General features: G+C 33.7%; 1 protein-coding gene across 2 annotated transcripts in view; it reads right to left on the reverse strand.

The window, feature by feature from the left end:
- Nucleotides 1-679: 679 nt before the first annotated feature.
- The window catches only part of wapl (cohesin release factor wings apart-like), a 436,770-nt gene continuing 409,951 nt past the window's right edge, over nucleotides 680-27,498 (reverse strand). For both annotated transcript variants that reach the window (XM_089596620.1, XM_089596619.1), the window contains exons 10-11: nucleotides 1,709-1,810; nucleotides 680-1,628 (exon numbers count right to left, since the gene is read on the reverse strand). In XM_089596620.1, coding sequence (XP_089452746.1) covers nucleotides 1,491-1,628; nucleotides 1,709-1,810 — 240 coding nt within the window. In that variant the 3' untranslated portion in view covers nucleotides 680-1,490. The remainder of the gene's footprint in view (nucleotides 1,629-1,708; nucleotides 1,811-27,498) is intronic.

Below are 27,498 nucleotides of genomic sequence, written 5' to 3' on the forward strand. Positions count from 1 at the left end.
CGATAAGGTACGAATTAAACTAAAATTGCCATTTTTATGTGACAGAAATTGACTGGGAAAAGAAGGTTGAAGTGTAAAGAATTGTCTTAGCACTTCTATGTTCTAATAAGACACATTTAATTGGTAAAAGTATTTTTACACTCTTTTAACTAAATGTTTAGACAAAACCTTACGTAACGTATTTTTAAGATACTAACATTATAATGTCAAAAAATATAATTAATAAACTAGGTCATATATATTATTTATTTACAATTTCCTTGCTATTTTAAAAATTTTTTCGAAGTACGAAAAACCAAACTTTACCCTTCTATAGAAAGTAAAGGTTACTAAATAGAATTATAATTATTTATAAACTTTTTCATAACTTTTTAATTATAACTATTGAAGTATTCATAGTTAAGGTATAACCTAACACTCACTTTTAAGCAAACTTGCATACTTGACGAGCATAGTACTTACCTTAATTAGTTTAAATTTTCAATCAATATCATACTTTTAAAATCAAACTGAAAGATTTGGAAAAAAGGTCAAATTCATGATAAATAATAAACCAAAAAAAGAAATATCCTTAAAACTAATATTAGAAACTTATTTTTTATTGATGTTTTTTTTTACTAAAAAATGAGAGATTTATTGATTATTAATACCATATAAAAAAATCTCCTATATATTATTAAATAAAGTAACTTTTTATTTGATTTTTTCTCTGAGTGTACACTAAGCTTTGTATCTTGCAAAAAGCATTTACTGTCCAAGTTGTGAAAGTACAAATATTTTTCAATTAGAATATGGTTTTCGATTACATAATTGGAAAAATTAGTGTAATGAGAAACAATGTACAGCGTTTAATAAATATTTATTTTTTTCCACTTCAACATGTACAAATAATTTTTTTAACATGGAATGTTTCATAATTATTTGTAGGTAACGCAATATGCTATTTACAAAAAGGTACAGAGTGCATCAAAGAAAATGAGTTTAGTACATTTAGATATCTAAATATGCAATCTTTTATAAGGTTATAATTTTTGATGTGCTTTGTATTTTACAAATAATCTTCTTCTTTCATCGAATAAGTATATAAGGAGAGCGGAGTTTATTGTATGCATGATTACTATTCATTTTTTGCAATTTTATTAAATGAATAGTAATTGAAGTTTTTATGATGTATTTGTGTGTAGTAGAAAAAATTGACAAATAAAGATGGTGTTCGTGAAAAAACAATGACACCGCTGGGGTTGTGATCAGTCACTGTGTAATGATAATCAATAGTTAAAATTTTTTAGTTTAAAGAAAAAATAACCTGTTACATTGTTATCATTACTATTATTATTATTATTATTATTATTATTATTATTATTATCTTCATTATTATTAGTATTACTATTATTATTATTATTAATTTTGTTTAACTTATAACTTTTATCATTATTAAAATGTATCCCTTTGGTTCCAAAAATAATGATTATTTGTTTTCTCTGGTTTTGTTAGCAAAAATTTTCTAATTGCTTGTGCGTGTTTTGAAAACCAAATTTTGGATCTTCTTCTATAGGTCTTATATCTGATATTTTCAGGAACTTAATTACTTTTTCTGTAGCAGCAATACCACAACTGCTAATTTCATTCTGTAAAAAAATTCGAAATCATAAAGTATATACGTCTGTGTGAGGTATTAACTTAATTTTTCATATAATGTGATACTTACTGATGCTGTAAGATTCATAAAATTGAAAAATTTTTGAAGAACTGCAATCATTGTTGCAAAAGAATTATTTGGTAATTTCTGTCTTACCATTTTTTCGTAATCCTGAAAAATACAAACGTAACTTATTATTACAACAAACAAAGTATTAAATTCAATATTCTGCTTCTACGACTTGTACATTATTATTTATATGCTTTCAATGTGGTATATCTTTATCAAATAATTGTACATCATAATAATGTATAACAATGGCCCATCTTATTTTTTAAGTTTTTTTTAAATATTTGTACGTAAAATATTTTTATGAAGTAAAAGAAAAATAAAACTATCAGTAAGGATGATACTTGTATTAAGAGTAAGTCTGCTTTAAAGTATTTAAGTAAACTTTTTTTAAGTTTATGATAGTTACGATGGTAGTCTATGTTTTGGGTGTGCATCATAAATTATCGATGGTAGCTAAATTTACTGCCTTAGTATATTTAATCTCTCTGAAAATCAGTAGTTGTAATAAAACTCATTTTCTTATGAGGACAACTAAATAGAATATAGATTTACAAATAACGGTTGTTTCATTTTCCGTTCTAGTTAAGAATAACTAGACATAGTGGTAGTCCAATATCAGCTAAACTACACTCAGCATATCTTTTTGTAGAAGTAACATGAAGCTAAGGATTTTTTTTCCGCCATTGCCATTGTCCACAAAATGTGATACGGCTGTCATGTTAGGGAAGTCATCGAAGCCAACGTCATATTTTTTTATAAATTTATATACGAAAACATGGACCTTACAGCATATTTTTGGCAAATTATTTGTAATGATTTTGTTAAACAATCATTTTTTTGCCTAGAAAAATTTTGTCTTGCCAACATAAGACTAAAGATAGCTTAGCCAACGTAATATCTCCAAATCTTTTACGCACATTGTCATAGGCTTTTTTAAAACTATTTGCTACTATCACGATAAAGAATTGATTTTATTGCCATAACTGTTGCCAGGAAACGTGATTTTGCTGACTGGAAACATCGGCTTAACCACCACTATGTCTTCATATCTATTAATAATAATGGTTGTACATGTCATTTGTTTCATTACTTTCTATACTCGAGATCATGTATTATTCTTAACGTACTGCACGGAAGAAAAAACTTTCTTCCTGCTTCGCAAAAATAAAATTGTATTTTCTGTACGGCGTAGCACTAGTGAAAATTCGTGAGCAACTAATGGAAGGAGCCAAAGAAAGTTTTATTGTCTAATGCGTATGTGATCAAAGTTTTTTTTTCTTTCTAGGAGAGTAATACACTATTTCTACAGCTTACATATAGGATCTACAATTTATGTACCGATGACTTAAGGAGGCTCATAACCATTTAAATATAAATATTACTGGTCCCAATGGTTTTTAGAAATATTTCACAAGTTACTTAATTTTCTATATAATATGGAAAACTTTTAGGGACCTGTCTTATTCAGAAAAAATTTATCCCCTTCATTTAAACCTCTATTTTTCAGTACCTACTGCAAATTTTTAATAAACCAATTAGTTGAGAGTTAAGATATTATCGATTCAATAATAATTAGAGGGAACGTTTTTCAACAAATCAAACAGATTTTATCAAAAATTGACTGACCCCTTTTTGATTTAGCAGAAAATGTTTTTATCAAATCCAAACTGAAAAAAAGAGACCCGTATTTTCTTGTCACAATTTTTTAGACTCAAGAAACGATTGAAATTTCACGTTTTCGTTGATTATAGGCTTGAGGAGGAATTCTCAAACGTTCATATCTTCGGTTTTATTTGAGCTATAGAGTTATTAACAATTTGAGATTGTTATTAATAATTTGAATGTTAAAGTCGATTATAAACAATCGCTCCACCTTGTAACGAGTTACAAGTATTACCATTGTATTTTATGTCAAATTTTCTTTGAATACTATTTTAAATTAAAGGATAAACTATTATTACCATCGGAAAAAAATTAACTAACTTTGGGCGCTTTATCCTCTGCGGGACCGTTTTTCCTTCTTATCATCAATTTTTTTTCGAATGTACGTAAATATTTTCGATAAACTTTATTGTTAAAATAAAAATGACTTCATTATTATTTCAGTAACATATTCTCAGTACTGTGTTTACAATTCTAATACCATACAAGAGTAAACAGTATGATACAGTTGTGAAATGTAAATATTAATTACTAAACGTTCTTGCTGCACCCTTTTTTTGGAATGACGAAAATTGTTTCGCTTCCATTTCTTGACGAGAGACGGGAATCATACTGTAAAATTGGGAAATTCCCTTTACGTCAATGCATTTTTGAAACGTTGCTTCAAAATTTTTTCTTTTTTTTCACAATATTGCACAATATGTCAAAAATCGAAGAAACTATAACTGCACAGAAACTTCCTTATCTGCTACAGCACGCAAAACTAAACTTATACACAGTCAATGATTGCTTCGTAAAAAGTTTGAAAAGCAGTGTGATGTCACTATATTTCTTTTAAAGTGTAAGTCCAGAGGTAATAAAAGTACGTGTTATCATAATTGTGTAGGCAAAACAGCAGTTCAATGATTATTACGAATGTAAATAAAGAGTTGACGCAAAATTTAAAACAAGATAATACAATCAGATTAAGCGGACACAGCAAGAAATGTACAGAAGAAGTAAATTACTAAGTATACTTGACAAATAAATAAGCTTTCTTAACAAACGAATTAGGATATCTTATCAAAACGTATCATATAAATACATATATTCTAAAAAACAGATGAGGGACAAAAAATAAGGTCGTAAGGAACCAAAGTACCGATGCGATGAACTGTGGGGCAACAGTGACTTATTATGTTTAAAAATCTTCTGACAACGTAAATCTTGATGGATTTTCGATTTTTTTTTTCAATTACTAAGCAAGCCTCAAGCTTTAGTATACTGCTGCAACTTTTATGACATTACGTAACCTAATCCAAAAAAAAAAAAGAAAAATAATGCGAATGTTTATAATGCTAAAAGCATTATTTTGCAAGTGACATGATCTACTTGGAATTTAAAAAAATAATGTTATAACCTAGAAAAATGTATGTGAAAAACGTTGTGATAAGTAATACAGAGAAGCAAAAAATGACTTATAAGATCTAAAAATAGATTATTTTAATCAAAACATAATACTAAATTTTTTAAAAAAAATAATGGGTTTGAATCCCGTCGAAAATTATCGAGATTTTTTTCTCGGTCTTTTTTAATGAGATAAATATCCAGGATGCCAAAACGCCATTTATGCAATTTTTAAAACAAATAGTCAATTTTTTTGGTGATGTCTGGACCTCGAGGGGCTTCATTTCTGAGGGAAAGCCAACGCCTGGCAAGCTCGTCGGGTAAAGTCAAAGTCTGTTAAAAAAAAAGGTCGGTACAGGGAGTTAAATGGTTGATTGGAAAAATATCTTTCCATTAAACTTAATAATAGCTGGGGTGTCCGTGAGACAATCACTGCGCCCTGTAAATAGTACCCAGTAGGATGGATGACCGAGTCATCTAAGGGAAACTTTGTAAGGGGCCCGCACAAAAGACTCGTATACTAGGGAAAATAGGATAGTAATTACGGAAAAAAGAATACGAAAAGGTAGAGATCAGGGACATAGGATACGTAAAAACGCTGCAATAGGTATGCGTTAAAATCTTAATACAATACAGTACTAAATTTTTTATTTTGAGGTTAGACACGAAATTTTATACTTGAGTGGCTTCAATTTTGTTGAAAAGTATGTATCACTAATCGTTTTTTCTTTCAGTAATGTTCTATTACCGATTCCGTCAATAAATCAGTTCTTCAAACGCAGGTTTTTCGGCTATGACATGAAAGTAATATAAGATTAGGTTACCTTGTGTCATAAAAATTGCAGTAGTACACTAAATTTAAGGCTTGCTTCGTAATTAAAAATAAAAAAAGAAAGAAATATATAGAAAAATAAAATTATGAAGATTCGCGCTATTGGCAGATTTTTGATCATAAACAGTAACTATCACCCCACTGAATGAAGTAAAGCGCGAAGTCAAATTTTTTTTTTTTTGATAGTAATAATAGATTTTTCTTCTAATTAAAAAATAAATATGAAAAAAAACTTGACGTAGAATACCATGGTAATACTTGGAACTTCCTAGAAGGTGGGGGTGAATGTTTAAAATTAGTTTGAAAATTTCAATATTTAACAACATTATTAAATTATAATAATCTTTTTTTCAAAGTATTTTTATATCAAAGCTTATTGTTTAACTTTTCAAATAAACAAATGCACTCTGTAGCTCATATAGAACCTTAGTTATGAAGTTTAGAAATTCCTTCTCAGATTTAAAATCACCAAAAATGCGGAACTTTATTTTTTTCTAGAGTTTAAAATGTTATAAAAAAAAAAAGTAGATGATTGTACCCTTAAGTGGAAAACATTTCTGAAACACTTTTTTCAAATTTTCTTGCTACTCCAATTGACAAGCTGGTGACAGATGACACTTCTCGTTTGTTTAATGTAGAGCAGCTAATTGTGTACTTACATGCATTTTTAATCTAAATTTGAAAAAAAATGTTTGTATATGTAGTGTTTCGACGACCTTGCTCATGATTTAGCATTAAAAGTTAATGACTTTTAGTGAACTATAAAATGTATATGATAGCATGGATCTAAAAATTATAATCATAAAATTACTCAAGTCCTATGTTAAAAGTGTATACTTATATACCCATTTTTCAAAGAGTAGCGCAGCGTTCCAAACTTTAAATTTTAATTAGTATTAGTTTATAATACGTTTAAACAAATCTAATGTTTCACGCTAACTAAATTTTATCCTAACATAATATTTTAATGAATTGTTATGTTAAGAGCTTCGATTGATAAGTGGTTACCGTGCTAGCCTCCTAGCCGGAAAAACTCGAGGGATCGTCGGAAAAACTATCATGAACGACCTCACGTCATCCTCCTACTATCCTCCGATCCCTCTTGTTACCAACAAGTTTATAATTTAGTCTGCTCAATATAGAGGGTCATTGAACAGGAGCGAGCCATGTCTCAGACATGGCTAGTACGTCGTTATCAAAGCGATAGAGAAGGTTTCTAATATCATGCAAAAGCTCTCGTTAAGAATTAACATCTGAGTGAACTACGTGAACAGATCGATACTCCCAAAAAATTGCGCAACCCGGAGCATGTAATATTTATACACATGGTCGTTGTTACGGTTTCAAGTCAGCCTCCATATACATTTTGTTGATTGTTGTTGAAAGATTGTTCATCTGGCTGCTTAGGCCTCGCAGCCCCGTACCCCACAAATTCACAGTTTCAGATTTTTGCCGTAGGCTTGGCCTTCATAAAGAGGGAGTGCGTGGTCCATGGAAGAAGCTTATGTAATTTAATAGTATTAGCACCAGTGTAATCATTGTATGATTGTGAAAAGCTTAATTGACCTAAATTTTTACGTGCCTTTCAAACATATTCACGGGAAGAACCCAATATCAGTGTAACCAGATATGAGCCTCCTGTACTAGTAGCATCACGCAACCCACCCCCACCCACTTTTCGTGGTGGCACTCTTTTTTTATTGGAAAACGGGTGCACATCCAATACGTCCCAAAGAAATAATGCGCCAGTATAATGCGCCAGCATCTCTGTAATCTTCAGCTGGCAAGAAGTTGCAGGATACGTCTGCACCTTAAACCACACGCTGAAGCTTGTCTTTAAGTTTCACATTTTCTTTAGGTAGCTAGCTTAATTCGTCTAAATTTCTGTTTACCTGGCTTTCGACGTAATGGAATCGCCCGTTGGTTTCAGTACTCAGTCTTGTAATGGCTTTGAAAAGAACTGACAAGTGTTCAGATGTCGAAAACGTATCCCAACGTATAGGCAACCCATCTACTCGAATATTAATGTCATTCGGTGGACCGGTATTAGGAGTAATGGAGCCAGTCGATTCACCATCAATCTGCCCAAAATTCGCATTAATAGAGTCCTTCAGCAACTCTGAATCCGCTACCCAAAGCATAACAAAAGCCACGTCAACTCTACGAGCACTATCGAGCTAACGCGCACGCAACCCTAGCTGACACTGTGATTAGCAGTATCACTGAAAAAGTGCGTATAGCAACTACTGCTTGGAATTGTAGACAAGCAGCCTAATACACACTAATTGTAAAATGATTTTTTACAGGTAGAAGAACAAGTCTTGCGTCTATGAACTATGGGCCTTAAACATTGGTGACAGGTAATTTGTGGTATGCTCATAAAGTTTAAAAAATCTAACATATACCATATTATGTATCAACAAGAATAAAAATAATGAGATAAATTTCTATAACAATCGCTAAAAGGAACTTCAACATACGGTAACAGTATAGACGCAGTTATTACTTAAATATGTGGAACACTGCTTTTTACAGGCAACAGCACCAAACCCAAATCCCCTGCAGCCCTCTCAGACCTCTATTTACCCTTTACCCCCCCCCCTGGAGAAAGGTAAAATTCCGTATTTTTGTTCCTTGTTTCGGCTTAGCTTACTTTCTGTCTAGACCCTCACAACCCCAAGGGGCCCGCCACATACACTTACACAATTTTTCTAGACCTCCTACGGCCGTTTTTGTAGAATTTCACGGACACATTACTATCCTTTACATACATTAACACTTATCCACACATGTACATGTACACCTTTACTTTTATTTTAAAATTGATTTTGTTATAACTACGATAAGATATACACTTCAAAAATAAGCTAATACATACATGTATACATCTTAGTAGACATTTTTTGCTGGTAAAACATATATTGATGACATCATAAATACAGGGGTATTCTAAAGTACTTGAGAAACGAGAACCGGCGTGTAGGGGAGCTTTTTTAGTGCCAAAATCCGTTTACAGAATAATTTTTTGACAATTATTCGTTAGGTAAATGGATTTACAAAAGTGCTCAATTTCAGCGTGTTTTAAACGAAAATTTCAATGGCGCGGGCTGCTATGAAGTGCGTTTTCATTAATCGCGGCAACATAGTAACGAACCGGTAGGTAGGTAAACAAAGTGTAAAGAGATAACCTAGCTGGCAAGAGATGGCGCTCAGATGTGATGAAATCAGTAGAAACGTGTAGCTATAAAGTTATTGGAAGTAGGTGAAGGGCTAAGTACCAGAAACGTAAAATAGATGAATAACTATACGAAAAGGTTATTTAGCTAAGCCAAGATACTTTTGTCAAATTATTATTATTATTATAAGCATCACATAAAATAAAATTAGTAGTAATGATGATGAAGAAGATAATAAACATGACGATAAATATAATCAGAAAAGTGAAAATACGATTATAAACAATAATAATAATAATAATAATAAAAATAATAAATACTTTTACTGAAAACAATTAATTGATACACTTGAGCGGCTATCAGGCTGTCTTTAAAACGCACTTGAGTAACAATTATGCAGCGGTACATCGGCCGCATTTGGGCGGCATGTAAACAGTTGTACCTGGAAGGCAGAACATTGACGGCACTCAAGTGGTTCTCAATTAGTACTTAAGTAGCGGAACTTCGGCGATATATGGGTGGCACTTACGCAGCAGCACTTGGGCGGTACTTGCGTAGCATTAAAACAGCGGTACTTGATTGGTTCTTTGGTGGTACAGTGGTGACACTTAGGTGGCATTCGAGCAGCAGTAGTTAGGCGATACTTGGGTGGAACTTAAACGGCGGCACTTCCGCAGCACTTTTGCAGCACTTAGGTGCCACTTAAGCAGCGGAACTTGGGCGGTACTTGAGCAGTACTTCGGCAGCACTTATGTGGTATTCAGCAGCATTCAAACAGCAACACTTGAGCGCTACTTAAGTGGTACTTCAACGGCACTTGGGCGGTACTTAAGCAGCATTTAAGCAGCGGTCTTTAAGCGTCATTTCAGCGGCACTTAGGCGGTCCTGTGGCGAAATTTAGGCAGCGGTACTTTATCAACACCTGAGCGGTACTTAAGTGGTACTTTAGCAGCACTTGGGCAGTATTTGGTGCTATTTAAACAGTCACACTTGGGCGGTACTTAAGCAGTACTTTAGTGGCACTTAGGTGTTACTTGGGCAGCATTTAAGCCGTGGCACCTGGTCGGTTCTTTAGTAATACTGTGTCGGCACTTAGGTGGCATTTGAACAATGGTACTTAGGCAGTACTTGGGCGGCATTTAAGTAGTGGCACTTGGGTGGCACTTTGGTACCACTTAGGTGCCACTTATGCAGCGGCACTTGGGCGGTACTTGAGTTGTACTTCGGCAGCACTTATGCACTATTTGACGGTATTTAAACAGCGGTAATTGGACGGTCCTTGAGCGGCACTTAGGCAGCATTTAATCAGTAGCACTTAAACAGTACTTAATCGGGACTTAAGCAGTACTTAGGCGGTACTTGGTCAACATGTAAGCAGCGGCACTTGGGCGATATTTAAGCAGTACTTCAGTGGCACTTGGATGGTACTATAGCAGAATTTAGCCAGCGGTACTTTAGCAGCATTTGGGCGGTACATAAACGGTACTTCGGTGGCACTCATGTTGTATTTGGCGGCATTTAAGCAGTGGCTCTTTGGAGGTACTTCAGCGGTACCAGGGCAGAACTTGGGCAGCATTTAATCAGTGGCACTTGGACAGTACTTGAGCGGTACTTCAACGTTACTTGGGCAGTATTTCAGCGGTACTTCGGTGGCAATGAGGCGGTACTTAAGAATCATTGAAGCAGCGGCAATGGGTGGCAATTTGGCAGTACTTGGCAGTATTTTAACAGCGGTACTTGGGCAACATTGTGGCGGCACTTCCGTGGTGCTTGGCGGCATTTAAACAGCGGCACGTGGGCTGTACTTAAGCGGTACCTTATCACCACTTGGGCAGTACTTGGAAAGCATCTAAGCAGTAGCTCTTGGGCGGCACTTTAGTGGTACTTTGGCAGCACTTAAGCGGAACTTTGGAGGTAATCGTGCAGTACTTGGGCAGCATGAAAGCAGCGACACTTGGGCCGCTTTTTGGCAGTACTTTGGCGGCACTTGAGCAGTACTTTAGCGGTACTTGAGCGGTACATTGGCGGAAGTTGGGCAGTTTTTGGGTGACATTTAAGCATTGACACTTGGGCGGCATTTAAGCAGCGGTATTTGGGCAGTACTTAAATGGTTTTTCAACGGTTCTTAGGTGATGCTTGGCGGCATTTATACAGTGGCACGTAGGCAGTACTTAAGCGGTGCTTTCTCGGCCCTTGAGCGGTACTTGGGAGGCATTTAAGCAGTGGAGCTAGCGCGGCTTTTTAGCAGCACTTCAGTGGTACTTAAGTGGTACATTGGTGGAAGTCGGGCAGTACTTGGGCAGCATTTAAGCAGCAACACTTGGGTTGCATTTTCGAGGTACTTCGGCGGCACTTGGAGAGCTTTTTGGTGGTACTTCGGTGGCAACTAGACAGTACTTGAACAGAAATGAATTAGTGGTACTTGAGCAGAATTGCAGCGATACTACGGCGGCAGCTAAGCGGTACTTAGGAGCCATTGAAGCAATGACAATGAACGGCAATTTGGCCGTACTTGACGGCATTCAAACAGCGGCACTTGGGCAGCATTTCAGTTGTACTCTGGCGGTACTTGGGTGGTTCTTGGCGGCATTTAAACAGCGGCACGGTCAATAAATACTTTATGAAAAAAAAAAAATAACAAGCATTAGAACAATAACTTATTCCGATTAAGAAAGGTAGCGAAAAACAATCATCGACCAACTACAGCCCGAGTAGCGCCCAAGTGCCGCCAAAGTACCGTTGCTTAGGTGCAACCCATGAACCGACCAAGTCCAACTAAAATACTGATCAAGTACCGCTGCTTAAGTACCACCCACGTACCACCTAAGTGCCACCGCTTAAATGCCACCAAATTGCCAATGCCGTTGTTGAAATGCCACGTAAGTACCACGCAAGCGCCGCCAAAATTCCAACAAAGTACCGTCCACGTGCCACTAAAGCACCGGATAACTTTTTATATAGTACCACTGCTTAAGTGCTGCCCAAGTACCACCCAAGTGCCGCCAAAGTACCACTGCTCAAGTACCGCGCAAGTTGTGTCTAAATACCGCTCAAGTCCCACGCAAGTGCTGCCCAAGTACTACCCAACTGCCACTAAAGTACCACTGCTCAAGTGCCACCCAAATTGTGTCTAAATACCACTCAAGTCCCACTCAAGTGCTGCCCACGTGCCGCCATAGTACAGCCAGAGTGCCGCCTAAGTGCAACTGCTTAACTGCTGCCCAAATTACACCTGAGTGCCACCAAAGTACCGCTCAAGTATTGCCCAAGTGCCACTGTTTAAATGTCGCCACTTAAATGCGGTCCAAGAACTGTCCAAGTGCCACCCAAATACCGCTTAAGTACCACCGAAGTACCACTCAAGTACCACCCAAGTGTACTGTTTAAATGGCACCAAAAAATGCCCAAGTACTGCCGATGTACCACTTAAGTACCGCTCAGGTGCTGATAAAGTACCGCTGCCTAAATTTCGCCAAAGTACCGCCAATGTATCGCCGAAATACTGCCCAGGGCCACTGCTTAAATGCTGCCTAAGTACCGCCCAAGTGCCTATTAAGTACCACTAAAGTACCGCCCTGGAGCTGCCAAAGTACCGCTCAAATACCGCCCAAGTGCCACTGTTTAAATCCTGCCAAATGCTGCATAAGTGCTGCCGAAGTACCATTGAAGTACCACCTAGGTGCTGCTAAAGTACCACTGCTTTAATTCCGCCAAAGTACCGCCCAAGTGCCGCTAAAGTTCTGCTCAAGTACCGCCAAAGTGCCGCTGCTTAAATATCACCTAAGTGCCGCCAAAGTGCCACCAAAGTGCGGCTCAAGTGCCTCTGATTGAATGCCACCCAAGTACCAACGAAGTACCACTTAAGTACTACCTAAATGCTGCTAAAGTACCGTGCCTTAATTCTACCTAAGAACCGCCCAAGTGCCGTTAAAGTACCGCTCAACTACCGCACAAGTGGCGCCCATGTATCGCCAAAGTACCGCTACTTAAATACTTCTTAAGAACCACCCAAGTGCCGTCAATGTTCCGCCATCCAAGTATAGCTGCTTACATGCCGCCCAAATGCTGCCGATGTACCACTGCACAATTGTCACTTAAGTGCGTCTTAAGTACAGATTGAGAACCGCTCAAGTTAATTAATTAATTATTTTTAATATAAGCATTTATTACTTTTATTATTATTATTTTTGTTTTTTAATTGTATTTTTACTACTCTGATAGTATTTATCATCATGTTTATTATCGTCATCATCATCATTATTATTAATTTTATTTTATGTGATGCTTATAATTATAACAATTTGACAAAAATATCTTGGCTCAACTAAATAACCTTTTCATACAGTTATTTATCTACTTTACGTTTCTGGTACTCAGCCATTAACCTCCTTCCAATAACTTTATAACTAATTTCATCACATCTGAGCGCCATCTCTTGCCCACTAGGTTATCTCTTCAGACTTTGTTTACCGACCTACAGGTTCGTTGCTATGTTGCCGCGATTAATGACAACGCACTTCATAGCAGCCGACGCCATTGAAATTTTAATTCGAAACACACTGAAATTGAGCACTTTTGTAAATCCATTTACCTAACGAATAATTGTCAAAAAATTATTCTGTAAACGGATTTTGACTCAGAAAAAGCTGCTCCACACGCCGGTTACCGCTCCTCAAGTTATTCTGATTCATATTATTTTTTATTCAGTGACCCCACTACCCTTCACCTCATTTATGCTTTAATATTAATTTTGAAACACTTCTTTTTATCTTGGACTTCATACATACGAATAAATAATTATTTATTTATTTATATAACTAAGAGTAAGATCATACATAAATTTATATAAATTCTATTTTAGTTTATGTTCAAGGATATAGTGTTTGGTGCGCTAAGTTTTTTTTTGGTAAATGTGGTGATCAACTGCGTGACAAGTTAAAATTTTTTTTTTGCCTTCGTATGACATGATAACAATACATTTATTAATTTAACCAACACTTAGTTGTACAAAAATATAAGCCATAGAAGTATTGCCGCATTAAGGAGCCTCATTGTTAAAAGTCAATTTACAGAACCAGTCAAGTAATTTAATTAATATTTTTTGTTCTGTTAGATGCAGACATGTTCATAAGAATAATTTGAAATTATTTGTATTTTAAATAAAGTATGATAAAATTAAAATACTCTCCTCTTTCGAAGATTAGCAAAATTAAAAACATATTTATAAAGCTTACAGCAGTAGTTTTATTTGGAAACTGTTTGCTAATCCTCATAGAAATTTCATTGAGGTGGAGAGAATTATTTATACGGAGTTTATTAATAAATGTAGGAGAAAAATGCACATATTCCGAGCAAGAACTGACCTATATTTTATACATACATTTATTATGTAAATATATGTGTTATTATCTAAAGAAGTATGAAATAATAAATAATTGTCGGGGTTGGTGCACAAAATACATTGGGGGCCGGAGCCTCACTACTATTTATACACATATTTTATTTGTTACAAACAACACGCTTAAACATGCACACTAATACTTATAGGTATCACACAATCGAACAGAAGTTTTGTACAAGATTAAAGACTAACATATCATGAGATAACTATCTCTCATCTGGGATTAAATTTTGCATACTAAAAGAGATATAAGATATAATAAGCTCGGGCGATAAAACCATTTTCTTGAATGAACAAGCGTACTTGTTAAATGTTTTGTACAAATCTGGTACAGTAAATGATAATATTTATAGTATAATATACTTTCACATTATTTACTGGGAGCAGTGATAAAACAAATTCATAATAACACTATCTTTGACTCTAAAAAATATTGAAAAAATATGAAACAATTTGTAAAAAAAAGTACATAGCCGGCAGCAACATTTTATATAGTTGACAGGATTCAACCATTTATTTTTGTAATAGAATTAAGTTGTAAGCAAACTACCAAATATATATAGCAAAATATCTGAGAAGCGCCGATCATATTAAAACTATGAACGAGTACATTTAGCCATGATTTTCAAGTTTTGCAGAGAAACATTGGGGAAATGCCTACCTATTTAGTTATAAAAGAAAAAGGAATCAGCAATAACATTGTTATGATAAAATTTTTCAGCAAACAATTTTATCGTTAGAACGTTGCTAAGGTATGAAAGAACATAACAATAAGATTAAAGCAACAAAAATATGTTTTAAAAAAAGAGCACTTTGTATTGATTACTTACTAGTAAAATAGGCCATACAAGTACTGATAAAAATAATATCAATAAGGAAGAAGTCAAATTTTTTTCTTTGAAAATAGAATACTTACCATTGCTACGCAAATTCAAAGACTCTAAACGAAGTTTGTTGTACTAGGTACCTACGGTTTATTTTTTAAATAGATATTCACGGTTCTACAAGTTTTTACTCATCACGACATTGCTTCTGTTTGACGAAAAGCACGATATTTACAAATATTAACATTTACACATTAAATGTCTTAAATAACGTGAATCACTAAGGTATTTGTTTCTCTAAAATTTGTAATTCAAGTATGTTTTTGGTAAAGAAGCGTTTTAGCCACTTTCCTCTCACTAGTACAGGAAAGTTCGAAAAAAAAGAGTAAATTGACACCTCTAATGAGTAGCCAAAATACCAACCCACGAGCTTCATGCAGAGGCAGCTCTATAATTCAAGCATTGCTTATTAATGCTCTCCCAAAAATTAGAGTCTTCATCTAGAGCCCAACCTGAAGACCACTCTTTTGACGAGATGTAAGTTTTGGGAGAATAACCCCAATACGATACCCATAGACACCGAGTACATTTAATTTACAAAATCTGGCCAGAAGTCCCAAAAATTTTCTCCACAAGGAACTTTAATGTAATAGGTTAGCTTTAGTACATTCTTAACTATTAAAAATCACTTATTCTTTCGTTAATTTTCTGTAAACTGCTTCAAAATTAGTCACAACAATGCCTTTGTTCTATTGCTGTCAATAACTGTATGGAGTTGGTCACACGTTTTTTAAAAGTGTTAGGAAATCAAAATCATAGTGAATGGGCATAAAAAAACAAAATCTACTCCTTGAGGTTAGTAAAATGTAAAAAAATTTAGTAGTAAAAAATTGTATTAAAACAAAATTCATTACCATTTTTTTTTCTAAAAATCATTAAATATTAGTGCATCGTAATGACAAAGTTGTACTGTTCCACGTTTTCCCGTCATTCAATTTCCAAGATATTATTTTTTGAGGCAAGTCTAAAATATTAAACGAAATTCAGCTACCCCAACTTGCCCTATTTTATTTTTTAATGTAAATATACATGTATTTCGATGTACAAATAAATAAAAAGTGAAAGTTTCAAGCCATTAACAAATTTTTTTTGTGAAAGCTATGATATAATTTTTATGTAGCAGAAATAGTTACGTAAAAAAAAATATTTATACATGTACAAGTTTAATTAATGAGGATAAAAAAAAGTACTTTATTATAAATATCTTACAAACTAATAAATGAATTTATATTTATTTGTTGATCCTTCAGTAAAAGAGACCCACTGAATTTTAATATGTCTGTAAAGGTGCATCTATGTTGGTCTCCTCTGCAATTATGATACCTATTTTTTCGATAAAAATTGATAGTAAGTATAAAATTATTTGACAAAATTTTTCTTTATCATTTAAATAATAATACCCCATTAAAACAATTTTTAAGTTGAGTTAAGTCTATTTTAAAATACTCATAGTATTTTCTGTCAGTTCTTGCAGGCCAATTAGAATCGCTTTTGAAAAATTAGCTTACAACATAATTCTTATTCTATTCGCACCTTATACAGAGAGAAATCACTAGATAAAGCAAATGATTGGTATTAATTAAGAGAGTAGCGTACACAATAGACTTTCAAAATTCTAATAACTATGTTAGGTGGAGAAAGCAACAACTTTATTTAAATTATCAAATCAACTCAAGAAAGAAAAAAAATAGAATAAAATAAAGTTTCAAAATTTTTGTAATAAGTGTAGTACTAAGAATGTTTTTATATTAGAACAAGAGAGTAAAATTATTTCTTTTCTAATATATTAAACGTATACTTTCTTTTCAATTGCATTATAACAATGACGATGAATAGTAACTGTGTATGACTTTTTTTTATGCGAAGCTTGAATTTACTTGAGAAGATTATAAAAGACTGACAGAAAAGAAATAAAAGGGTTAGTAAGCCTCGCATTATGCATTTATTTAACTGACATTTAAAAAAACAAATCTATATTTGACAATGTATTGAGCTATCGCATTTATTTTTTTTTAGTAGTAAGTATTTCAGAGTACACGGGATTTTGAAAACCCAACGTCAGCTGGGAATTATGACATTAATAACTCAGTGCAGGTCACAGACACCATGGTTATTTTGGTCAACTTCAACGTTAAAATGTCATTGCTCAATGCTTTCTTCGGAGCTAACGGTTCTTCTAAAACTGCTTACAGTAAATTTCTTGTTATTCTTGCGTTAATCAATCCTTACGCTAAGAAATATTTTATTTCACAGTGAACGATGTAAAGGATTTTTCTTAATGAACTTACGTGGTGTTTGTCGAATAAAAAGACCACACTTTGTCATTGGCCGTATGTTAAGGAGGTTGACTAGCTTACGCAACGTACAGTCAGTTTTTAGTACAATTAAAAGTCAGATTTGGTCAAAACTGTAGTCAACAGCAAAATTAGTACCTGCCTTACAATTATGTAGAATAATCACGTCAATTAGGTGCATGTAAAAAAAGTTTGGGAATTCAAAGTGATCAGTGATCCGTTAGGGGCGTAATGTGAGAAAATAAATAAATACAAGTAAAGTATATTTAAATTTTCTTGCGTTGATTTATTAATGCGCAACGTTTCACTGACAATATGCGTCAGCCTCATCAGGCTACAAAATTAAAATTTAAAACACACAATGAGTGATCTGGAAGGCTCAAACACAAAATACAATAAATTTTTATGTAAATTGTTTACCGCAGGTACGCGAGAATTCGTAAGTTTGGTTAACTTACTCGTCACCTGTCGTGCTATCGACTGACAATAAATTACAACAACAAGCCAGCGCTTATATAGGCGGAGCCGCAAAGGTAGACGGTAAAGGGCGATGAACTCGATCGGGACATTTAGACTTTCGTAGTAAAGGAAGGTATGCTCTATTAAAGGAAAGCACATCCTCCTTTCTATTGATGTTGTGTTTGTCGAGTTTTATAAAAAGCATTTCGGAAATAATTCTTCTTTTGTAATTGGATTCTTTGTCAAGGATTTTAAAGTTATCCCAATCGAATTCATGCTCAAAATTGATTTGGTGTGCACAAACAACGGAATCAGAGTTTTTACTTTTCATATGTTCACTAATGCGGACCTCCGCCGCTTGCTTTGTTTCACCCACATATGACGCAGGACAATTTTTACAATAAAGCTTATGTACTACATTTGTCTGTTTATGTTTATTCGTTGTATCTTTTCCTAAGCGGACGATATGCTGCAGTTTATTGTTAATAAGAGGGTAAGTGTGAATATTGTAGGGTTTTAACATGGTTGAAATTTTTTCAAAAAAAGAATTATTTCCGAAATGCTTCATAAAAAACTCGACGAACACAACATCAATAGAAAGAAGGATGTGCTTTCCTTTAATAGAGCATACCTTCCTTTACTACGAAAGTTTAAATGTCCCGATCGAGTTCATCGCCCTTTACCGTCTACCTTTGCGGCTCCGCCTATATAAGCGCTGGCTTGTTGTTGTAATTTATTGTCAGTCGATAGCACGACAGGTGACGAGTAAGTCAACCAAACTTACGAATTCTCGCGAACCTGCGGTAACAATTTACATCAAAATTTATTGTATTTTGTGTTTGAGCCTTCCAGATCACTCATTGTGTGTTTTAAATTTTAATTTTGTAGCCTGATGAGGCTGACGCATATTGTCAGCGAAACGTTGCGCATTAATAAATCAACGCAAGAAAATTTAAATACACTTTACTTGTATTTATTTATTTTCTCACATTTCGCCCCAAACGGATCACTGATCACTTTGAATTTCCAAATTCACCGGAGGGCACTGTAAAAAAAGTTATAAATGAATATTCTGAAATGTAAATATAACTCAATATTGAATTACGGGACATGCGCACACATTTCTAACCTAAAAAAGGCACAAAGCCGGACTTCTCTCTCACAGTCGCCTCCATAGGTGGTCAACCATCTTAATAGTTTGGATCTCGCAGATTAAAGTTTTACAAATCTCGTGAAAGTCAACTCTATTCTAGGAGTCAACTTACCCAACTTTGGTTTAAGAAGCATTGATCATAGATCTAATAACCTTTTTAAGGGGGCTCCTACGACTACTGCTGAGGTCAAAGACAAACAAAAAATAAAGTTTTGTTTTTCAATAAACAAATGTGTCTAAAAATCATTATGATATTTTTAATAACGTATGAAGTGGGAAAAATGATATTTATGTGTGTAGTTTAACTTTGTACGAAAAATTAATTATTGTTTTGACCAGTCTAGTGCATACGAGGGTACAGTGGTACACCACCTGTGTTGGTGTAGTATAGCGATGTAATATATAGGTATATGGTATATGTATGTCGTGAACAAGTACGTCTGCTACTGACCTCCCGGACACTATTTATTTATTTCCATCACAAATATCTCACTAAAATGGTCCTTTATCCACAATTTTTAATACAGCATATTACAGAGGAAGACTTCATCTACAAAACGTATATATTCAGTCTGCTGGGACTTTTAATTTAGGTTTATTATAAACGAAAACAAATTGTTTTTCACGCTGCCCCATAGGAACACGTGCTAATAGTTACAACTTTGAGCTCGGATTTCTCAAAATTTTGACCCATTCGAAATATAATTTAGACCACCATCAAATTCAGTAGACTTTTATTTACAAGAAATAATATATCTCTGTTTGGGGACTTTCGCGAAGGAGCCCCCTTAATAGCTCAGCATTCTGATGTTTGTTGAATACTAAGTGGAGATGTTTCTTCACTTGACTCTTAATACTCGTTAAGTACTATTCACACGTTTCTTATACATACAGAGCCTGTCAATTCACAACTTCTAGTAAGTTTCTGGGAGATCTTGGAGGTAACATGCAAGTCCTTGTTGATTCAGGATAAAAAAAAACATGAGAGACGTTCCTTACAAAGACTTGCCTTACAAAAAAATGAATGTTTCAATGGCTTTCACATAACAACTTAATCTCGTTGGATTACAAGACATTGCTATAAGTTGTCTAGTCAGCTTAAAGCAATGACCACCGTGCGATTCTTAGATTGTCGACCATTATCATTCAGTTATACGTGAGTACATTGATCTGCAACACATGGAACTTGTACCTACACAGCAAATAAGCAAGCATAGCTTATACTAGTCTCATAAAGCAGAAGTAAAACCTGACAATCCTGTGAAAATACACATTGCAAGAATCCCGTACAGGAATTTCTTTTGACAATATACTTTTTTCCGGTCCTAAATTATTGGCTAACATTGAAATGATTCTGATCCGTGGTGACTGTTTAGATATGCTTTCGTTACGGGCGTTATTAAGATGCTAAGAAAAATACAGGTGCATTAAGACAATTCTAACTAACAGAAAATTTTCCGGCAAGAAAACAGCAGTCAGCTACCCAAGGATGACTGGTATATCACAGTGACGTACGGTACTGCGTTGGCTCTAGTTTGTAGGCTTCTTGTAATGAAGCAGTTCTTCATTGACTAAGTCCTTAACTACCTTTACAAAACAGGCTAAATAAAGACTCTTTGTCGTCGAGAGCAGTTAATTGCACTGTTAGGTACGGCTGGTATGGCCCTTGACAAATGGGCAGCAAATTAACCAAAGCTATTAACAGGTTTGAATACTATACCCACAAATAAAGTTCATTAAAAGCAGATGAGGTAATATCTACATTTGGTCTTAAGTAGCATACCCAAAAGACGCCTTTACATTTTCAGTCATAGAGACGCAGCAACTGAACGAAGCGGCATCGCAAGTTTGTTTCTTTTTCTAAGTTCGATCATGCTAGTGATCGTTGTTGTCAAGGCCATTATGCAGAACTTGTGGATCAAAGAGATTGATTAAAGCGATACTCTATCGCACTCAGTCTTTGCCAGTTTTTAGTTAAAATTACAAGCCAGCAGAGTTTTTTATCGTCTCAATATTTTTAAAAAGAATGATTGGCAATTTCATAAATTTGCTGACGCATCAAAAAGGGCATGTACAGCTGCTATTTACTTCGTCATTTGTAGCCATACATTTATGTTGCTTCCCACAAAAATTAAGTTCGCTCCTAATGAAGTTCAGTTGCTGCCAAGGCTAGAGCTCTGCACTGCTACATTGTTAGTTTGATTAATAATGCATCTTCTTGACTCTTAATAAAAGGTGCTAATGGCACAATACATTTGAACATGACAAAATCCTTACGAAATAAAATATCTCCCAAACCCAAAGTCGTTTCGACATGCATTTTTTAAATTAAAGCTTATTTAAAGAGATTTGACGAAAACTATTGATGAATTTATAACTTCAAAAAAGTTAACTATAGAAGAATTTTTTGTTTTCTTGTTATTAGTAGTGAAATAAACATTCTTTTCATTGTTACGGTAACAAAAGTTCTAGGTAAATAGTTTTTAGAGTCACAGTGATAACTTGACACCTACTATTAATAATTCAAGATGGCAGCCAATGTTAGTACAAAACACAATAGTTTCTAAGCAAAATGTCTGATTAATATAAATTTAGTTTAAATTAAATAATACTTGATAAAGATTTAGGATAAATTGTGGCAAAGCCGATAAAATGGATTTGTAACCTTTGAAAAAATTAAAAAATGAACAATTTCTTAATTTTTATATCTATTTATTGTAAAATGAATATTTACTGCATTGTTATAATGTTATTATTATAAAGTAAATAGTTTTAACAGTCATAGTGGTTGCTGAGCATCTAGTAATAATGATTAAGAATTGCGATACTAAGATGGCGGCCATTATTATTACCCTATACAATATCTTTTAAATAGGAAGTTTGATCAACATGCATTTTTTTTATTTAAGCTTGTTTGATGCAAATCATAGCCATTTGACCTCCACCAATCTCAGAAAAATGAGAATTCCTAAGATTTTTCTGTTTTTCTTGTTATCAATGTTAAATAAACATTTTTGCATAGTTTTGGTAACAAAAGCTTAAGGTGAATAGTTTTGAAAGTCACCGTGATCGTTGATAGTTAATAAGAGGTAGTTCGAAATGGTGGATACAAGATGGCAGGCATCGATTCTTACGAAATATTGTATCTACGTAATAAGAAGCCAGATTAAAAAGAATTTTTCTTAATAAGTCATATTTACTGTAGATTATTATAACCAATTTTTAAAGATAACTTCTTTACCTCAATTTTAATAAAATTAATATAATTATTGACTATGTTTGGGTAGTAAAGAATTCGAGCAGTTGCAAGTAAGATATTGTTGTAACATTAGGTTTGGAACGTTTACTGTGAAACATAAATAACATAAGACAATTAAGATTCTAATACTGATTTTTGTTTTAATCTTGCATGTGTTGAAATCTAATAATTTTAAATTATTATTTCGTAAAGTATTCATTACGAAAGTTAAGAATTGTTGATGTTGAAGAATGAAAATTTTGTACTATTTTTATTAACAAAATTATTTATCTAATACTCTAGGTCTATTTTTGTACATTCTATAATGATGTTGTTCAATAGTTTGTAGAAATATTTCGATAACAATTAACATTTTGTTAAAGTAACAACTTTAAAAGCGTGTGATAAGGTGATTCGAGGTAAAAGACAAACGGATGAAACAAAAATAAGCAAAAAGTAGATTTTGCTGGACGAATGACCGCATACTAAAGATTTACAAAAATTTAGCGATGTCTATATTTTTACTCTTCTTAAAGTTTGTCTATGATCCTAGGCATTTTGCTAAAAAATTTACGAGGGATTTCAATGCTATAGAACATCGAATAATTCAGGAAAATTTCATTTCAAAATTGCCTAGGATTTAGGCAAAATTAAATCATTATTTATATTTACCTAGATTATTTGTAACAAATAAAGAAGCAAGAAATAGACTTTAGACACGTATTAAGCAACCAAGAATACGTACACAAAACGATATTTGGTAAAAAGTAAATTTTCTTAGACGAGCGGTTTTTAACAATATGGTGAGAATTTTCTGACTGTGGGATTTAGAAAAATCATAAATTTCTTGAACAAAATTTTACAGAGATTTCACAACAAATCTATTTTCGTAAAATAGATAATGTGATTGTCAAAAAATAGTCTAAGACCAAGTTATGAAATTTATATAATTGTAAAAGATTGCGTTGTTACCTAAATGTATAACTCTAATATTACCTTCAATAAACCTTGTTTACAATTTTTTAGTTTGAATATAATTTATTAAGAAAAGTGTTCAGAGATCAAGCTTCCTACGAAGATAAGTTAATACTTCGTAAAAATCAATGCCTACCATCTTTCACTCCCAATTTTCAATTAAAACTAATCAATCATCAACAATACTGTGGCTCTAAAAACTATTTACCTTGAACTTTTGTTACCATAACTATGCAAAAATAAAACTAAGAAATTTTAACGACACGGACACAGCTCATCCCAAATTCTTATTGAATATTATTTAATTAAAAAAAAAATGGTAATCAAACATTTCACTTAGGAAATTTTTTGTTTTGCATTTATGATGGCTACCATTTTAAATCCATCATTTTGAATTATGAATAAAATAGATACTAAGCGATCACTGTGACTTTAAAAATTATTAATTTTGAACTTTTGTTACAATAACTATGCAAAAATAATTCATTCCATCAATAATAACAAAAAAAATAAATTTTATAGCTATTTCATTTTTTTGAGGTAATAAATTTATATAAATAAAATAATATTTTCACGAATCAGCAATAGTTCTTCTCAAATTTACCTTAAATGAGCTATAATTTTTTTTTAACATCACGATGTGAAGCAGCTTCCCATTCAGAAGATATTTTAATATGTAAGTATTTTTTCATTTTCGAACATAATGCGGCAATTTACTGCTGGATAAAGTTATAAGTATTGTTGAAATGGCTCAATAGTCATTCGTCCAACTATAAAGTTTATATTACCATCCTAATTAGCTGTATAATCACTCGACTTCCATCTGTTACTTAAAAGCTAATAAGATAAACTACTAACGTTACAGGCGTACAAGAAGATGCTTACTCTCACCATATTATAAAAGTGAAGATCGAAGACATCGCACTAAAACCAAGCAGTGATTGCTTATCTATGTTACAAAGTTACTCATCCTCTAGAAAGATTATACGTATTTTAGACTACGGCAGTCGGTGGTGACTAAAATACTCGGCTAAGTCACAAAAAGGCAATAAAGCCACTTCGCAAAAGAAGTTAATTACTGCGCAACTACTTCATTTTAGAGTCATATCACTGCAGGATTATAAAGACGAGCAACAACAGCTGCTAACTGGCAATACTAACTCTCAGCACAGTCTATTAAATTATTTCAACCCATTTATTTGCAAGCAAGGCTTGACCTACGTATGAAGAAGACTCCACTATTCATCGTTACCTCACAATCAGAAGCATCTTATTGAGCTTTCTAGTCGATGCATCGATTAGCTATACCATTAGATAGTTTAAATATATTAAGATAATTTTTATATAAGATAGTTGCAAGCATTTCAGATCAAAATTGTAAGTCAAATTTTTAATTATGTAATTTATTTTCATCAACATTTTAGTTAATAATTGTTCTTATAATACAGATACATTGTTTGGTTTTGTATAAGATAACGGTAAGATCTTTAAAAAATCAATGAAAAAAATGGAAAAAAAACTTTTTAAGAAAAATACATTAAATATCAAATAAGAAAAAATTGTATTAAAAAACTTGATGCTAAAATTTACCTTCTCGTAAAGTTAGAGTTGTGGAGATTGAGGCACCCAGCGCTCAAGGGGCAGTGCTCCAGTAGTACACATATATGTGTGAGTTAATAAAGGTGACTTATGCTGACTGTAAGCACTTTTAAGATGTGTACTAATAACACAAGAAAAATATGCGGACTGTCTGCATAAGCATGATTTATATATATTAACCAACGGTTACTAATATGCACACACACACACACTCACACACACACATGCGCGTCCGCGTATACATGTATATATGTACAGGCCAGGGAGAGAGAAGAGAGAGGAAAAAGAGGAAAAAGGGCAGATTACCTTGGGCTTTTAAGCGCGCATGAAACGAGTTTTTGGTTTTTACGCGAGAAGCGTTTTTCTTTGTTTTGGTGTGGGTTGACGGTCCTCAGCGTGTTTTCTGGATGTGACGTCCTGGTGGAGTGTTGGTGTAGTGCTCCTGGTTTTCGTGGGACGACGCTGCACTACACCAAGAGAGCATCCCAGCAGCAGCGAAGTCATAACAGCGCCACCGTAAGTACCTGCCAGCAGGTAGTCTTCTATAAAAGAGGGTCCCTACGGGAGGAGCTGTAGCATGAGGCTTCTGGCTCACCTTTCTAGGGGGAGGTATAGCGTGAGAATTCTGGCTCACCGAGGGGAAAACTGTAGCGTGAAGGTATGGGGCTCCCCCCTCCGAGTGGTCGGCTGCGGCGATTGCTTAATTTTTGCACTTGTCTATTTCAATGGCATTAAATTCGTAGCGAATTTCTTCAAACAAATGACAAATAGCATTACTAACTAACTCAGTTCGCGTTACTGCAGTATTATTGTTTAATGTAATACGTCTGCAAATATGTACAGCGGTTTGTGAGGGTAAGAGATATAAATCTTGATGTTGAATTGAGATGCAAATCTCATCACTAATGTTGAATGCTGATGAAATGTAAGGCTGATGTATATGAATTTCATAGTGCGCAATTGATCCGTCAAATGTGACACCTGACTGAATGTTTAGAATTTCTTCCATCTTTAAAACAACAGGAAAATATGCAAATAAACTTTAGCCAATGATCACTTTTAAGCCTTGGCTTTTTAAAAATTTTACGTTTTGACGTTTTAAAGCTTTGGTTGCTCGTTGATAACTGATTTGTCTTTTTCATGTTGGTTTACTTACGTATCCGCTATTAAATTTTTTTTTTCTTTCCTTCACGACGTAGAAAATACCCATTCCTTTAATTTAATTGTTTCACATGTAGCCTTATTGTTGTAACTTCTCCTCAAAAATTTATTAATTTTTCTTCCTAATCAATGATCCAAACTTGAAGATTATCTATTATCTTGACTGCAACGGGTAGATAAATTAATTGTGTTGCAACTTCAATAATTTTATACTCAGGAGAAACTGCAGGAAAAAATTCATGAATCGTGTGAGCTATACGTTCATTTATATGTGCTCTAGTAGTAATGTTACACTCAACTCGAAGTGCATTTACCTTAAGAATCGATACAGGTTTATTTGACTCATGAGTTTTGTTTGGTGTGAGTATGCGTTTTGTAAAACCTAAAACTGATCCCAACAAGTCTTCTGGTTAAAAATCAATTGTGTGACTACACAGAATCATGCTACGAAGCGTATTATTGTTTGGCTTTACACTTATCGAAATATTTTCAGGTGTTAATAAGTCGATGAGAAAGTTTTCTATATCTTGAATTTTATAGCTGCCTGTTGGTAAAGTTACCACCTCTTCACCCACGTCAAATTTATTATGATTCTCGTCAATATTAGGTATGTAATTCAATGTGAGTAATTCCGCTAAACCAAGAACGTAATTTTTTTACGGTGAGAGTTTAATTGGAGGAAAATATGGTACGTCGAGAACGGATAATGTACTAGATAAACTTCAAGTGAATGCGTCTCCCATGACGGTTCATCCATAAGTGATAAATTTTTTTCTATTACTGGCTTATAAAGGCTTACGGTTAAAATTATTACTTAAAAATCTTAGAAAAAGATGACCACAGTTATAAGTATTAAGTTCTTGATATCTTTTGTAATTCTACTAAATAATAAGAACACTGAAGTATAACATTAAATCCAGCGGTGGTTGTAGATCGCCAAAACTTTCGAAATATTTAACGTCATCACCTTGTTTTTTGTATGCAACCCAATGACCAGGACCTTCTTTATTATCTAGATTAACAATAGCTAATTCATTTTGACGTGGACCACTAAATGGCGTATGATTTTTCATGAATACTTTTCAAAAATGTGGTATCTTTAACATTTTTGCATATTAATATCTTTATTTGTAAGAGCTCGATTAGGTAGTTTTACTTCGAACTTTTTTTTAATCCCCCTGGTTTTAAGTATAGACCTCAACCTTCTTTATGTGGTTTTAGGAAAAGGCCTTTACCAAGTAAAATAACTTCCATTTTTTTATTGTATCTCACACTCTCTTTAAGCAGTTTCTTAGCTTTGTTTGCTTGATTTATTGTTTTATATGTACCACTCGCATCATTAGCAATAGCCCCTATAGCGCTTCGACCTGCAAATGCGAGTATGATGTTAAAAACCTTCAATCTTTTGAGGTATGTGTAACATGCGTGATGTTTCATTATTTTTCTTACCACCTGCTTTCTTCATGGCTGCTCGAGCTCCTTTTAAAGCAAAACTTACAACTTTGCGAGCACATTTACATAACCATAGACTTCTTAGCACTTTAAATGAAGTTTTTCAACCTTACTA

This window comes from Copidosoma floridanum, unplaced genomic scaffold (genome assembly GCF_036245765.1).
Source record: "Copidosoma floridanum isolate Cflo_tuat_1 unplaced genomic scaffold, Cflo_Japanese_pri ptg000030l, whole genome shotgun sequence".
Classification (NCBI taxonomy): Eukaryota; Metazoa; Arthropoda; class Insecta; order Hymenoptera; family Encyrtidae; genus Copidosoma; species Copidosoma floridanum.